The sequence below is a fragment of the Chiloscyllium plagiosum genome, unplaced genomic scaffold (assembly GCF_037043375.1).
Source record: "Chiloscyllium plagiosum isolate Xiang-an unplaced genomic scaffold, Cpla_swu_hap1 HiC_scaffold_16, whole genome shotgun sequence".
NCBI lineage: Eukaryota > Metazoa > Chordata > Chondrichthyes > Orectolobiformes > Hemiscylliidae > Chiloscyllium > Chiloscyllium plagiosum.
In genome coordinates this window covers 44,054,435-44,071,089 of record NW_028270154.1, presented here as the reverse complement: position 1 = coordinate 44,071,089, position 16,655 = coordinate 44,054,435, and the positions used below count along the sequence as shown (strand labels likewise).

The 16,655-nt window shown below is 40.7% G+C and overlaps 1 protein-coding gene across 3 annotated transcripts; it reads left to right on the top strand.

The window, feature by feature from the left end:
• Positions 1-466: 466 nt before the first annotated feature.
• On the top strand, positions 467-5,786 carry LOC122556652 (deoxycytidine kinase 2). Of its 3 annotated transcripts, none has more exons than XM_043703639.2 (8): positions 475-1,147; positions 1,912-2,023; positions 2,130-2,245; positions 2,980-3,173; positions 3,797-3,944; positions 4,066-4,181; positions 4,341-4,440; positions 4,918-5,786. In XM_043703639.2, exons 2-8 carry the CDS (start codon positions 1,912-1,914, stop codon positions 4,942-4,944), a joined length of 813 nt encoding a protein of 270 aa, XP_043559574.1. In that variant the 5' UTR covers positions 475-1,147; the 3' UTR covers positions 4,945-5,786. The 3 variants fall into 3 exon arrangements, with proteins under 3 accessions (XP_043559575.1, XP_043559574.1, XP_087851474.1); XM_087995348.1 differs by having other exon boundaries at positions 1,912-2,034; XM_043703640.2 differs by lacking the exon at positions 1,912-2,023 and having other exon boundaries at positions 467-1,147.
• The last annotated feature ends 10,869 nt before the right edge of the window (positions 5,787-16,655 follow it).

Here is a 16,655-nt window from a genome sequence, read left to right as displayed (position 1 = left end):
GATGCTTACAAATGCTGCCAGACCTGCTGAGATTTTCCAGCATTTTCTCTTTTGGTGTTCTAAGCAAGGGTCTTTCCCTGTACCAGAGTGAATTTCAAGACTGGAACAATGCTGAGTTCTTCCGTCAGGCCCATTCCTATGGCCAAGAACATCCCCCCCCCCCCCCCCAAGTTCTGAGTGAAACATTTTAATCTGTCTCCAGTATTCTTTTCAACTCGATTCTTCCCTTCGGCCTTCTGGTCTCTCTTGATATTTTCATTGACTGTGCCTGCCAAGCTCCAGCCACCCCGAAATTATCCACGCTTCTCACTCACTCTAACCTATCTCCTCTTTTCAAGCCTCTTCCAGGTATGGAGCTGTGGTTTTCTCCTAACTGATCTCTACCTCGCCAGAGGTTGAATGCCACGTCTCTGATACTTCCCTCTAGCTCCCCCTGGATCGAGATTCTACCTCCGGGCACCAAGCCATTGTCTCCAGGATTGTCACGAACCTCCCGTTCTGCGGAGATCTTCCCTGCACAGCTTCCAACCTCCTACACTTCCAGAAAGACTTCTCAAGGACTACATTCAGGATGTTACTCATGTATAACAGGAATTACACAGCGGTATTGTAGTCTTCTCCTGACCGTCACATTACGTGACGTTTTTCGACTGGATCGCGAAGCTCTAGCAACCGAAATGCGTGGCTGAGACGGAAAATGAAATGAAAAAGAAATGCTGGCAAAACCTAGCAGACTTTCAATCAGATATATTCACTTTTTCTTTGATGTGAAATAGCTTTCTATTTATCTGTGCACCTTTGGGAAGGGGCGCTTTTGTTGGGTTGTGTAGGTTGAAGATGCTGCGACAATAGTGTGCTCCCCATTGTTACAGGGTAAGGAGTGGATTGGCTGTGATGAATGAACAGCGCCGCGGCTCTTCCGCACTGAGCTAGAGTTACGCCCGCAGAGAGGCGCGGCCACGACTTCCCCACGCTACAAATACAAACCGAGCCCGCCACATTCAAACATTTCTAGCGCTGCTCGCTCGAGTTTGCAGAATTTCGCACAAGACCATGGCCACTCCGCCAAAAAGAATGTGTGTCAGTCCCACTTTCGACGACAGCTTTGAGAAGAGAGTGAGGAAGATCTCAATTGAAGGAAATATTGGTAAGTGATAGCAACAGTCCATGCTGACTTTCGTTTTTGTTTAATGGTGCAAGCGGATTGTGAGAGGGGTTTCTCTTGGCGCCAATGTGTTTTGGCGGGCTGGACGTTTCTAAATCTTTACCAGTCAAGCGGAAGCTCTTTGAAGGTAATGCATTTCTTCTGTTTTGCAGTATTAAAGTGGGGCCAGGTGAGTTGTTTCTGGGCTGAGAATATGGGATTTAGTGTTTACTTTTTGTTACTTTATCCAGCTAAGTGGTTGCGCAAGAAAGCTTTTGTCAGTTACGCGGATGGTTTCCTGCTTCTGAACATATTTCAGCCATCTTACTTCATTTTAACCTGTCAAATAGATTTATTTTACAGCCTTGATGACTTCAATTAGTAGAACATTCGGTATTTATGATGGCCGTATAAATAAAAATGACCAGCCTATGTTCCCCTTGCTGTCTAGCTTTTTTGCATTAGGAACTATTGTAGCTAAATCTCAGTTGCACTTGCATTCAGCTTTCATATTCTGTAATTTCTCTGTCTCCAGTTTTTTTTTGCTCAAGTTAACTATATTGAAACTTTACCGTAACCTGTTGGGTATTAGTATTACAAAAACGCTCTCTTTCAATATATTTTGCACTCATTTTGTCTATTTGAAATTAGCATTGACTGACTGCCTCGATTTGTTTCGCGAGTGGATGGATGAACTTAGAATTTTAAGATATGTTGTAATTTCAATTTAATTCCATTGCACTATTTATCTTTTATCTAACAAATAGATGTTTTTCTATAAAATATGGATCCAGTGCTCATCCAGAAATAAATTAGATGCTAAACATTTTGGAGTTGATGTGAATGAAGTCTTCATGCAATACACACGTCAATTAAAAGGTTCATTACATGTTAGTGTGAAGGATTAAACATTTACAAATATTTGAGACAATGTGTTCTACTCTTGTGGAAAGTTATCCATTTTAACTTACCTTGTTGTTAACAGCTGCAGGGAAATCTACTTTTGTCCACATGTTGTCAAGAGCCAGTGATGAATGGGAAGTTGTTCCTGAACCTATTGGAAAATGGTGTAATGTTCAAACAGTGGATGATGAATTCCAGGTAACTGAATTCCATTTGTGATAATGTCCAGTGGTGTCCTTCAAATTTTGATAAGATATTGAATTGGTATCTTTAGTAGAAATTGTTCTCTATCATTTGAGGAAACTAAGTTGCAATATTTTTGAAAATGGAGGAATTGGCAAGATCCTGGGTTCAATTCCAGCCTCTAGTAACTGTCTGTCTGTGCAGGATTTCTTCCAGGGGCTCTGGTTTCCTTCCTTAGTCCAAAATATGTGCAGGTTAGGTGGATTGACGATGCTAAATTGCTCATAGTATCCAGGGATGTTCAAGCTAGGTGGGTTAGCCATGGGAAATGCAGGGTTACAGGGACAGGGTGGGGTGCTCTTGAGGGTCTATGTGGACTCATTGGCAGAATGGCCTGCATCTACACTAGGGATTTTATGAATATCTCTCAATGGCCACAGGTGTTTTCAATCCCTGCTTTGTAAATTTTTGTGAAATAACTTGCTTTTTCAGTTAGTAACAAAACTGCTATATTTTCAGTTGCAAACTTTTGATTTTCAGGTCTGCTAGCTTAACTGGTTAGGTTGCAAGTCTTGTATTGCTCAATTCAGTATCTAATTACCGGAAGGGAGGTGTCTGGCTGTGAGATTACGGCTCAAATTTACTTTACAATCACACTATTGGATTCTGCTTATTGGAATGTTTTGTGTCTAGATTTTGGTGAAATTTGTCCTAACTTTTTTTTTGTTTCTAACTTTTTTTCCTAAAAGGAACTTACAACATCCCAGAAGAGTGGTGGCAATCTCCTCCAGATGCTCTATGACAAGCCAAGTAGATGGGCGTACACATTTCAAACCTATGCTTGCCTGAGTAGGGTTCGAGCACAGCTTAAACCATTCTCCTCCAAACTTCAAGAGGCTGAACATCCTGTACAGTTCTTTGAAAGATCGGTATACAGTGACAGGTGAGACTAACTATTAGTTGTTAGAGGTTTATTTCTGGGTAGATGAGAGAAAATGACCAAATTATCTTAAGAATAGACAATTTAATTATTATCATTTTAAAACTTATTCTGGGGTGTCTCCTGATGTCTTGACTGTGTCATTGCTGCATTTGAACTCTAAGCTCCAAATTCAAGATTCACACTCTAATTTGGTGAACAGTAAAGTGCATTACTGTACTGGCTGAATGGGTTGGTCATCAAGTTGTAACACTTTGCAAGAGCAAGCAAGATTCCTGGTTGGGAGATTTCCCAAACCCCAATATGAATATAAAATGTATCTTTTTCTCCAAACCCCAATATGAATATAAAATGTATTTTGTTAAAGCACCTCTGACATCTTAGGTGGGTTAGTTGATTTCATTGACTGGTCTGCTGTGTGGATCAGATTGAATTGTATGCTGCTGGTACCAATCTTTGTTCATTTGTGATCTTCTTTGGCCTGCCTGTGATACAGGCCATGGTGCTATATCAAACCTGCCTGAGGCAAAGAACTGTCAAAAAATTGGTTCTGATTTTATTTTCTTGTAATTATTCAGAATGCTTTGCTTTTGAAATGTTTATTAGCTTTTTTTCTGTCCAAACAGGTATATATTTGCCTCACATTTGTTTGAATCTGGCAAGCTTAATGAAACTGAATGGGCGATTTACCAAGATTGGCATGGTTGGATACTAAACCAGTTTGGCGCTCAAATTGAATTGGATGCCCTGATCTACCTTCGAGCAACCCCTGAAGTAAGTAAAAATCTGGTTTATTTGATTCATTTTGTACTTTTTTCTTTTTTAAAAACATCTAACTGTAGCAATGTCAACAACATTCCAGTCATGGTAAAAATCTGTCATCTGTATCCGATAGAAATGTATGGAGCGCCTTCATTTGAGAGGCAGGGAGGAGGAACAGGGAATTGAGTTGGAGTACCTAGAAAAGCTGCATTACAAACATGAATGTTGGCTTTATAATCGAACAATGAGGTATGTAGGACCCATTTGAACTTGAGATTTTTGTCCTTTTTTTGGAGGAAGTTATATCCTAATCCTAGTAGATTGTATCTCGCAGTAATATCACTGTCTTTTTTTTCTATAACCCAGCTCCAGAAAATAAAACTACTATAATTTTTTAACCTCTTTCAGGCTTGACTTTGAATACTTGAAAGACATTCCTATTTTGGTGCTTGATGTCAATGAAGATTTTAAAGACGATAAGATCAAACAAGAGGACATTTTAGAAAAGGTACTGTTTTAAATTTCTGTTTCAAGAACCTCAGTCCTTACTCTGTCTCAAATCTGAAGAATGGCTAACTGGATAAAGTAGTTTCCTCATGGTGTTGTCCCAGCAAAATGCTAACTAACTAACCAATCAAATAGAGAAAATATTGATGTATTCTTAAAGATATTTAGTCAGAATATGTCTTTAATATATAAGATTTTTATTACTTGGGTGGGTCTAGCCAATATTTTCAAATATTTGAGTTCTTTTCATCTATTTTGTTTTTAACCATCTGTTTTATTCTTAATCTGGGGTTTTCTGAATTTTTTGCAAATTTTATTTGTTTACTTCCTACAACTGGTTTGCTTCAGTATTTTTAAAATTAACTTTAAAGATTCTCGCAAGTTAATCTTGTTACTCAATTGATAAGTGATATACTTAATAGTTAAATAGGATATCTGTAGCAGGTAATCTCACCATAACATTACTTCTCATTAACAGGTGAAGACATTCCTGCAGACTTTATAGTACATCAACTAGCGACAAACCTTGACCAGGTTTGCACTGACTTTTTAAAAACCTGTGTCGATTTTAAGAAGCATACACCTGTATGTGACTTAAATATTTATCAAAAGTTTTAACTATTCTGGAGGGGTAATGAAGAGGAACTTATCTAGTTACTAAGTATGCAAACAGGTCTGTAATTTTGCACGCACATTCGTTGTACTTCCTGCCTACTTTGTTTTCCTGCATCCAAACTATCTTGATGGTCTGTCTTTATCCAAATGTGCTGCTGATCTCAACAATTTCTGGTTAAGAATGTAATAAGATGGTCCTGCATAAACCATAGTCAAGTGTACTACTATGCTCTTGATGAATCAGTTAGTAAGTGAATGTTACAATATTGTGAATATAAATGATAACAGTAAACTAAAGACTGTGTGCTAATCTGGTTGCGTTCCTCATGCCTCTGTGTATTCCAACAGTTCTGGTGCAAGTTTGTAATGTTAACTATCAGTGCCCTGATGTGTATTGCCCCTATTTTATCTATTTCTGCTTCTGTCAAAATGTTCTCCAGATAAAATAACTTAAGTATTTTAGAAGTTGGTCTATGCAGTTCTCTACACTTGTTATTCTGTGGCTTGTGTTTTTTTTTTCATTGCTTCCAACCATTTTGTAACACCCTTTTTCAAGGTTAGACTTGTATGTGTGTAATTGTGTAAATAGATGTGAATTATAGATTTTTATTAACGTGAATTGAGCTTTTTCTATTTTGAGTTGTGTTTTCAGTATAAAATCCAAATGCATTGGATTTGTTTTCATCTGTGATTGTATTTACTCTGTATTTTTAAATAAAAATATTAATCTGGTTCTGGTCTTTATAATATGATCTCAAATTTGAGAAAGGGAACATAAAGTGTTACCAGATGTGCATGCCTAATCTTTGATACTTTTAAAGTTATTACTAGAATCCAACTCTTCAGCTTTTACAAGTATTTTTAGAATTTTGTTGTTGGAAGTAGGTGTGGGAAAAGACCATACAATCCATGGAGCCTGCTCTACTATTCAGATTTAGGATTTCTTATTCTTACTAATGAATGAATACCCTCAATTCCACATGGCTCCCTACCTGCCCCTTGTTCACGCAACTTGTCTACATCTTTTTTTGCAAACAGGAGCCCTTATCTCTTATATTAAGCTTGTGTGGCATCATCTTGAATGCCTTAAATTCAATTCCATTGTTACATCTACAGGTTCCTCTTTTTAACTACCTAGAGGTACTTCCTCATACTTAAGTTTGTCAAATAGGATATCCTTTGGAAAAAAAACATTGCACCTGTTCTTACTTTTCGGTCCTTTTCTAAGTGAGTGCATTATTGTAAGTTCCTGATGACTGTCAACTACACACCACCAGTAGCTCCGCATTCAAGTGGGAGAAAGTGGGTTGGTTTAGCTAATGTATAGTCTGCTGAAGCTAACAATAATAAGTTGCAAGTCTCTAAATCTTGGTGTTTTTTTTTTAATAGTGGCATTTAAGATGATAGTTACATGGTTTTATTCTTCAGGAATTCCCTGGATTCTTCATTGGTTCTTATAGATTGGAGGGTATTAAATGTAACACTGATGTAAATGAAGAGGGAGAAAATGTCTGTCTGGGAAGGTAGTTGAGGTGGCAAAAAGTGTTGGATAAGCACTTGAAATGTAATCTCATTTTTAAGGTATGGTCCAAGTCCTGGAAAGTGGGACTTGCTTAGATTTTAGAGTAAGGCCTCTTCTGTGCTTTCTGCTTCTTGAAAACAAAATATTGTGAATGTTGGAAATCTGAAACAATGCTGGAGAAACTCAGCAGGTTTGACTGCATTGTGGAAAGAAACAGTTAACATTGAGTCTGGTATAGTTCTTATGAATAAGAGACATATTGGACTCTGTTAGCACACTCTTGCATTCTACAGGAGCTGCCAGACCTACTGAGTTTATCCAGTATTTTGTTTTTGTTCATTTCATATTCCACTCCATATTAATTTAGCTTTTTAATCTTTTCTTTATGAGAGATGAATAAGACCAGGATATGTCTACTTTCTTGAACCTGCAAATTGAGTATTTCATCACACTCCAAATTTGTGCCTTGCAGATTAGACTTTTGGGGTGTCAGTAGTAAGTTCGATGTGGAATTTCCAACTTCAGCTCTACTTTTATTGCTACAATGTTTACTTGGATGGTCCAGTTATCCTCCTGGCAAATAGCCTATAGGATCTTATTAGTGCAGGTTTCAGCAAAGCTAATGGAGTTAAACAATGAATGGGATTGTTAATAGATTTAAAATGATGCACAAATAAAGCAAGGGGCAAAAAATTTCATGCAATGAGTAGTTAAGATCTGGAATGCACTGCCTGAAAATATGGAGGCAGGTTCCATTGAGGCATTCAAGAGGGCATTGGATGATTTTGATAGAAATGGTACTTTGGGATGGGGGAAATCAATGGAGATTGGCACTTGGAGATAGAACTGGTGTAGGCATGAGGGGCTGAATGGACCTCTTGTGCTGTAACAATATTGTGATTGCACATTTAGGGAAATTCTTGCTTTGTTAAGAAGATGACATAATTATTTTTAAACGGGTGAGATTCCAGTTAAATATTGATAGACCAAAAGATTTGTGTTATTGTACACAAATAACAAAGTCAACACAAGTACAGCAAGCTACTAGGAAAGCGAATGACATGTTAATCTAACTGCAATTATAACTGGGTTCTGATGAGTCCACACCATTTGTACAGTTCTGGCATTTAGGCTATAATTAAGGTTTGCAAGATTGACTTCAATGCTGAGAGATTGAATAGAATGAGCTTATTCTCTGGACCTTTTTAGATGAATGAGATAATCTATTGAAAAGTATAGCATTCTTGGAGGGCTTGACGGCATTGATATTTTCAGGATGTTTTCTTGTTTGGAATGTATAGAACAAAAGGACAGATTCTCAGGATGCTGTATTGGCTAAACCACTACCCTCTACAAAAGTGGCCTAAAATCTAGTTTAAAAAAAGGCCTTTTTTCGGGGTTTCCAACAATTATATTACATGAACATTGATTTCAGCTAAGAGGAAAAGTCTTCCAGAGGTCCCAGATGTAGCTGAGCACATGTCAATGATACAGGCAAAAAAAAAGTTGTTAGTGGCATGATGGTACTGTCCCGACCTCTGACTAGGAGGCCACGGTTCAATCTTATTTGCTCCAGAGTTGTCATGACATCTCCGAACACATTGATTAGTAAATATCTACCCTGAAATTTTTCAATTTTTGTTGCACCTTGCTCTGATACATTTTTTCAAACTAATGCTATCTGAAGATACAGTGAGGAGCAATTGTTCAAAAAGTCGCAACAAAACTCTGGGAAAATTTGTTTTATCCCCTAATGTACCTATAACTTTGTTTCATTTTCCATTGAAGTTAAACCAGCTTAATTGTAGAAAACTCCCATGTATAGTTTTTAGTCCAGAATAGAGTCTTTATAAGAGAAACTACATCATGGAGTGGGCATAAAACAGCAAAACTTCAGGTGTAGAATAGCTATAAGTAACACACTTTTGTATACTGGTTTCCTTTACTCAATTTCCGATTTGTCATAATGCCCAACATAGAGTCAGCATGGAAACAGACCCTTTGGTCCAACTTGTCTACGCTGACCAGATATCCTAATGTAATTTAGTCCCATTTACCAGCACTTGGCCTGTATCCCTCTAAGCCCTTCCTATTCATATACCCATCCACATGCCTTTTAAATGTTGCAATTTCTCTGGTAGTTCAATCCATACACACACCACCTTCTGCGTAAAAAAAGTTGCCCCTTAGGTCCCTTTTATATCTTTTCCCCTCTCACCCTTTGCCTTCTAGTTCTGGACTCCCCCATCCCCAAGGGAAAAGACTTTGTTTATTTATCCTATCTATGCCCCTCATGATTTCATAAACCTCAATGAGGTCATCCCTCAGCCTCTGACACTCCAGGGAAAACAGCCTCAGCCTATTCAGGCCTTCCCAATACTCCAATACTCAAATCCTCCAACCCTGGCAACATTCTTGTAAATCTTTTCTGAACCCTTTCAAGTTTCACAACATCCCACACACAATATTCCAAAAGTGGTCTAACCAAGTGTATAGCCGCAACATGACCTCCTAACTCCTATTCTCAATGTTGATCAATAAAGGAATGTACACCAAACGCCGCCTTCACTATCCTTTCTACCTGTGACTCTACTTTCAAGGAGCTATGAATCTGCACTCGACGGTCTTTGTTTAGCAACATTCCCTAGAACCTTACCATTAAATGTATAAGTCCTGCTAAGATTTGCTTTCTCAAAATGCAGCACCTTGCATTTATCTAAATTCAACACCATTTGCCACTCCTTGCCCCATTTGATCAAGTCCTGTTGTAATCGAACTTACTAACTATACATCTTAAGCTCACATCCAAATCATTTATATAAATGACGAAAAGTAGAGGACCCAGCACCGATCCTTGTGGCACTCCACTGGTCACAGGCCTCCGGTCTGAAAAAACAACCCTCCACCACCACCACCCTCTGTCTTCTACCTTTGAGCCAGTTCTGTATCCAAACGGCTAGTTCTCCTTGTATTCCATGAGATCTAACCTTGCTAAACAGTCTCCCATGGAGAATCTTGTCAAACCCCTTATTGAAGCCCATATAGATCACGTCCACCGTACTACTCTCATCAATCCTCTTGGTTTCTTTTTCAAAAAAACTCAATCAATTTCGTGAGGCATGATTTCCCCATGCACAAATCAATGCTGACTATCTCTAATCAGCCCTTGCCTTTCCAAGTATATATAAATCCTGTCCCTCAGGATTCCCTCCAACAACTTGCCCACCACTGACATCAGGCTCACCGGTCTATAGTTCCCTGGCTTGTCCTTACCACCTTTCTTAAATAATTGTACCATGTTAGTCAACCTCCAGTCTTCAAGCACCTTACCTGCTGATGATACAAATATCTCAGCAAGGGGTCCAGCAGCAATCACCTCCCTAGCTTCCCACAGAGTTCTCGGGTACACCTGTTCAGGTCCTGGGAATTTATCTACATTTATGTGTTTCAAGACATTTAACACTTCCTCCTCTGTAATATGGACAATTTTCAAGTTGTCATCGTCTATTTCCCCACATTCTATATTTTCCATGTTCTTTTCCACAGTAAATCCAGATGCAAAATGCTCATTTAGTATCTTTCCCCATCTTCTGTGGCTCCACACAAAGGCCTTCTTGCTGATCTTTGAGGGGACCTATTCACATACCCTTTTGACCTTAATGTATTTGTAAAAGCACTTTGGACTCTCCTTAACCCTATTTGCCAAAGCTATCTCATATCCCCTTTTTGCCCTCCTCATTCCCCTCTCAAGTATACTCCTACTGCATTTATACTCTTGTAAGGATTCACTCGATCTATCCCGTCTATACCTGACATAAGCTTTCTTGTTTTTCTTCACCAAACCCTCAATTCCTCTAGTCAACCAGCATTCCCTATACCTACCAGCCTTTCCTTTCACCCTAACAGGAATATGCTTTCTCTGGACTCTCGTTATCTCATTTCTGAAGGTTTCCCATTTTCCAGCTGTCCCTTTACCTGCGAACATCTGCACCCAACCAGCTTTCGAAAGTTCTTGCCTTATACCGTCAAAATTAGCCTTCCTCCAATTTAGAACTTCAACTGTTAGATCTGGTCTATCCTTTTCGATCACTATTTTAAAACCAACAGAATTATAGTCGCTGGTCCCAAAGTGCTCCCCCACTGATACCTCAGTCATCTGCCCTGCCGTAATTCCCAAGAGTAGGTCAAGTTTTGCACATTCCCTCGTGAGTACATCCACATGCTGACTCAAAAAATTTCCTTGTACACTCTTAACAAATTCCTTTCCATCTAAACCCTTAACACTATGGCAGTCCTAATCTATGTTTGGAAAGTTAAAATCCCCTACCATAACCATCCTATTATTCTTAAAGATAACTGAAATCTCCTTACAAATTTGTTTCTCAATTTCCCGCTGACTATAAGGGGGTCTATAATACAATCCCAATAAGGTGATCATGCCTTTCTTATTTTACATTTCACCCTGGATGTATTTCCAGGAATATCCTCCCTCAGTGCAGCTGTAATGCTATCCCTTATCAAAAACGCCACTTCCCCTCCTTTTTTTCCCCACCCTACCCTTCTTATAGCAATTGTATCCTGGAACGTTAAGCTACATTCCTGTAATTGCTATCCCTGAGCTACATTCCTGTAATTGCTATCCCTGAGCTACATTCCTGTAATTGCTATGATATCCCAGTCCCATGTTCCTAACCATGCCCTGAGTTCATCTGCCTTCCCTGTTAGGCCTCTTGTATTGAAATAAATGCAGTTTAATTTATCAGCCCTACCTTGTTCTCTGCTTTGTCCCTGACTGCCCTGAATGCTTGACTTGCCAAACTTCTTTTCCCAACTACCAATCTCAGATTGATCTCTTTCCTCACTATCTGCCTGGGTTCACCACACACTCCCACCCCACCCCCCAACCTTACTAGTTTACATCCTCCTAAGCAGCTCTTGCAAATCTCCCTGGCAGTACTTTGGTCCCCTTCCAATTCAAGAGACAGATCTCAATAAAACATATAACCAAAAAGAACTCACTCTACTCACTATTTAAAAAAGACAGCAAGGTTACACTTAAAAGCTATGCATTTATCTGCTCCTGTGTTGTAAGCTCTTGCACACATGTTTCTCCACAGTCAGCTATGAATTTTTCTTAGATGCTCTCCGATGTCCAGAGATACTTGAACTCAAATAGCAAAGCCAGTAGCTGTGCAGATTCACATCAGTATCAGACAGCAGTATAGGTTTCTTTCTGTGACCATGTGATCACTGCCTTTGTCTGTCTTCCTCCTTTTTAAAGCACCGTTGCTTTGATCTTTTTCCCCCAAGTTCCAAAACAATGCAACAGTTTATAAGACAGTAATTACTGCTTTTGGAATTTGAAGAAATCACCTCCCACACCTAAGATACCTCAAAAAGGGAGCCATTCTTACAGCCACATTCTTTTCACATTCAAGTTTGTGGGTCAAGTACCGGAAAATGAGACTAGAGTAGACTTAGAGGAGTTTTTACTGGTGCAGATTCTGTGGGCTGAAGGACCTCTCCTGAACTGTATGGTTATATGATTTTAAGCTCATGCCTATCCTTTGTGCCTCTCTTCACTTTCTTCAAAGAGTCCATTAAGGCACTGTCACTACTTCTTTACAAGAAGTAAAATTATGATTGCACGGGTCCTGCCCTCAAATACAGGTTACTTGGAACTTTGAGATATCTGCGAAAGCCCCTATGTAACCTTATTTATCTACAGTCATGCTCTGTGTTAAGTCAAAATGAGAACATAGCAATGCAGCAAAAGCTTTGAAAAACGCCTTTATATTTACGTGCCTGACATTGGCCTCAACCTGTGCAGTAAAATACATTGTCAAATGTTCTCTTAAACTCTGAAAAAAATCTCAATGGCCTTTTTCTCCTTAGCTTGCTCCCGTTTGTGAATCTGCCATGAAGTTAAACTTTTTTGTGTGTTTTCGTGCTGTGGTGTGAAATCCTGGATTATCTCAATGGCCTTACCAACTGCAGCCAGGGCAACAGGTTGGTGAGCGGGTGTGTGTGTTCACTGGACTCTTCAGGATCATCATCAGAATCTTCCATTGCCACTTTCCTGACCTTCTTCGCCCGCCATCTCTCAACAGACAGCTGTCATCTTGGACTACGGATCAAGAGCCAATACCTCTTTCTGTATTTAACTCAAGAATGTGCTTTAATATTCAACGCCATGTTGTGGTTGATTTCACATCTATCTGGCTTTGACTTGGGGTAGATTTTTAATTTTTGCATTGGATGTAATACAGACAGTGGTGAATTTGCTGCCTGTAATACCCCACTGTTTTATTTTCTAGCCGGTGAGCACCAAAACAATAAATTTTCTTCTTAGGATCTCTGTCGTGAGTGTAGTGCTGGAAAAGCACAGCGGGTCAGGCAGCATCCGAGGAGCAGGAGAACCGACCTTTCGGGCATAAGCCCTTCATCAGGAATGAGGCTTGTTGAGAGAGGCGAACTTCTTCAAGGTAGGCAAACTTGAAAGAGGCCTTGCAGTAGGGTTAGAATCAACTGGGAGAGAGTGAGGGCTGCAGATTCTGGAGATCAGAGTCGAGAGGGTGGTGCTGGCAAAGCACAGCAGGTTAGGTAGCATCCAAGGAGCTGGAGAACCGACATTTTGGGCATAAGCCCTTCATCAGGAATGAGGCTTCTAAATGCCCTAAACATCGATTCTCCTGCTCCTCGGATGCTGTCTGACCTACTTTTGCAGTACCCACACTCTCGACTCTGATCTCCAGTCTTCACTTTCTTCTTCTTGAGTTCTCTGCCTGAAGGAAGGTCTGACCCACAATGCCACAATTTCCACCATAAGGGTCCTGTGTTCACTCCAGTTGGAATGGGCATTGAACCCATTCTATTGACTCCAATCTGATCTACAACAGCCAACTGAGCCAACCAATCCCTCATGTAGTTTGAGTTGCAGTGACAACATACACTTTCACATGTATGTCATTGTCTGGAGCTATGATAGAGGTTCCATTTTCTAGCAATCACATGTCTGATCTGATCAGGAATCTGCCCTGCTCTTACCACCTGCCATTGGCATAAGTTGTTAGAATTCAATATTCAATATTTTTGTCTATATTATGAATGCACCTTCTGTGGCTATTATGTCCTGGAGTGGGCTTTGAACCCAGTGCCTCCAGCTCAGAGGCAGGGTTGCTATTCACTGTAGGAGAAAGTGAGATCTGCAGATGCTGGAGATCAGGGCCGAAAATGTGTTGCTGGAAAAGCGCAGCAGGTCAGGCAGCATCCAGGGAACAGGAGAATCGACGTTTCGGGCATAAGCCCTTCTTCAGGAGTGAGGAAAGTTTGTCCAGCAGGCTAAGATAAAAGGTAGGGAGGAGGGACTTGGGGGAGGGGTGTCGGAAATGTGATAGGTGGAAAGAGGTCAAGGTGAGGGTGATAGGTCAGACTGGGGTGGGGGCGGAGAGGTCAGGAAGAAGATTGCAGGTTAGGAAGGCGGTGCTGAATTCGATGGATTTGACTGAGACAAGGTGGGGGGAGGGGAAATGAGGAAACTGGTGAAATCCGAGTTCATCCCTTGTGGTTGGAGGGTTCCTAGGCGGAAGATGAGGCGCTCTTCCTCCAACTGTCGTTTTGTTGTGGTCTGGCGATGGAGGAGTCCAAAGACCTGCATATCCTTGGTGGAATGGGAGGGGGAGTTGAAATGTTGAGCCACAGGGTGGTTGGGTTAGTTGGTCCGGGTGTCCCAGAGGTGTTCTCTGAAACGCTCCGCAAGTAGGCGGCCTGTCTCCCCAATATAGAGGAGGCCACATCGGGTGCAGAGGATGCAATAGATGATGTGTGTGGAGGTGCAGGTGAATCTGTGGCGGATATGGAAGTTTCCTTTGGGGCCTTGGAGGGAGGTGAGGGGGGAGGTGTGGGCGCAAGTCTTGCACCTCCTGCGATTGCAGGGGAAGGTGCCGGGAGTGGAGGTTGGGTTGGTGGGGGGTGTGGATCTGACGAGGGAGTCACGGAGGGAGTGGTCTTTACGGAATGCTGATAGGGGAGGGGAGGGAAATATATCCTTGGTGGTGGGGTCCGTTTGGAGGTACCACTCCAATATAATCATTACATGACAAAAAATGTAATTCACTATAAAGCAGTTTTTAAATAAATGTTGTTTGTAAAAAGCACTATACAAATGCAAGCAATTATTTTTTGAAAAGCCAACAAACTAGTCTGTAATTGCTGGGCTTACCTTTTAGATTAGATTAGATTAGATTACTTACAGTGTGGAAACAGGCCCTTCAGCCCAACAAGTTCACACTGACCCTCCGAAGAGCAACCCATCCCCTACCTTTACCTCTTCACCTAATACTACAGGCAATTTAGCATGGCTAATTCACCTAACCTGCACATTTTTCCGGAGCACCCGGAGGAAACCCACACATACCAAGGAGAATGTGCAAACTCGACACAGACAGTTGCCTGAGGCAGAAATTAAACCCGGGTCTCTGGTGCTGTGAGGCTGCAGTGCTAACCACTGTGCCACCCTGCCACCCCAAGCCTATTTGAACAAAGGTGTGAGTTTTGCAATTCTCCAGTCTTCTCACACCTGAGTCAAGGGAAGACTGAAAGATATGGTCAGTGCTCCGCAATTCTCACTCTCACTTCTTTCTAATTTCCTTGACTGCATCTTGGCTGGTCCCAGAGTTTTGTGAACTTTAGGTGCCAATAGCATATCCAAAACTTCTTCCTTATCAATTTTGAACCCTTCCCAGACAACTGTCCAATGTAAAACAGGCGGTGTTGCATTGGGGGTGGGCAAAGTCAGATATCGGGCGACAACAGGTTATAGTCCAACAAATTTATTTAAATCACAAGCGGTCAGAGTGTAGCCTCTTTGTCAGGTGAAGTGAGAGGGAAGCACACAGAACACTGCACTTGTGGACAGAGAGATCAAGAGCAGAGAGATCAAAAGATCACACAAATGATGTGAGTGAAGTGTTGAATAGTAAGTCTCTGCAGGTGACCAAGGGTGTTAGACGGTGTGAGTAAAGTGTCATTAGCTGAATAACAACCGAAGGGATGCCCGATAATCTGATTAAATGAGGCTGAGAGATATTTACAAAAAATTAAAAATAAGGTGGTGCTGGCGACAAACCAAATGGCTGGAGTAACATGGAAGAAAAACAGAACCTGCTGGAGAAACCCAGCAGGTCTGGCAACCTGGGGGTAAAGGAAAACTGGGGGAAGGGTCGCTGGACCTGAAAGGTTAAGACTGATGTTTGCTCACATAACATCAGGTTATAGTCCAACAGGTTTATTTGGAAGCACTAGCTTTCGGAGTGCTGCTCCTTAGTCAGGCAGGACCATAGACACAGAATTTATAGCAAAAGCTTATAGTGTCATGCAACTGAAATGATATATTGAACAAACCTAGTCTTTCATCTTAGAATGGGTTGCAGGTTTCAGTTCATTAATATGAAAATCCCAGAACTTTTTTTAAGTCATATTCTTGAGATAACCTAAGCTTTTATATATAAAAAGGGTGAATCTCAGCTCAGAAATACATTAAAGATGTGAACTTAGAGTCTGTAAGTCAGACACTGCATTAAAGGTGTGGGGTTAGAGTCTGTCAATCCCAATTTTAAGCCAGACTTGTCCTATTTCCAAAGTGGAATTTATAAAATATTACAGAGATTGACTCCTTTGACTGTCTCCAGATTGTCCGCTTTTTGAGCAAAATAGAATGTATCTGCAAATAGAACTTTGCAAATGCAAATTCACCCCAGAGACTTATGTGTGTGTGTGTGTGAGCAAGAGAGAGAGTGCGAATGTCTGCGTGTAAGTGTGTGTGAGTGCACATAAGAGATTGTGTGCGTGTATGCGTGCTTGGTAAAGTGTGTGAGTGTGATGGAGTATAAGCCTGTGAGCGGGTGTATGCATGTGTGTGAGTGTGGGGGATGCATGTGTGTGTATATATGAGAGAGATTGTGTGTATGAGAGAAGCGTATGCGTGATTGTGTGAGTATGTAAGAATATGTGTGGGGATATCCAAGATGGCTGCGATCCAGTAGGGCTACCCTGCTATGCTCTGCACCATAACCCAAGCA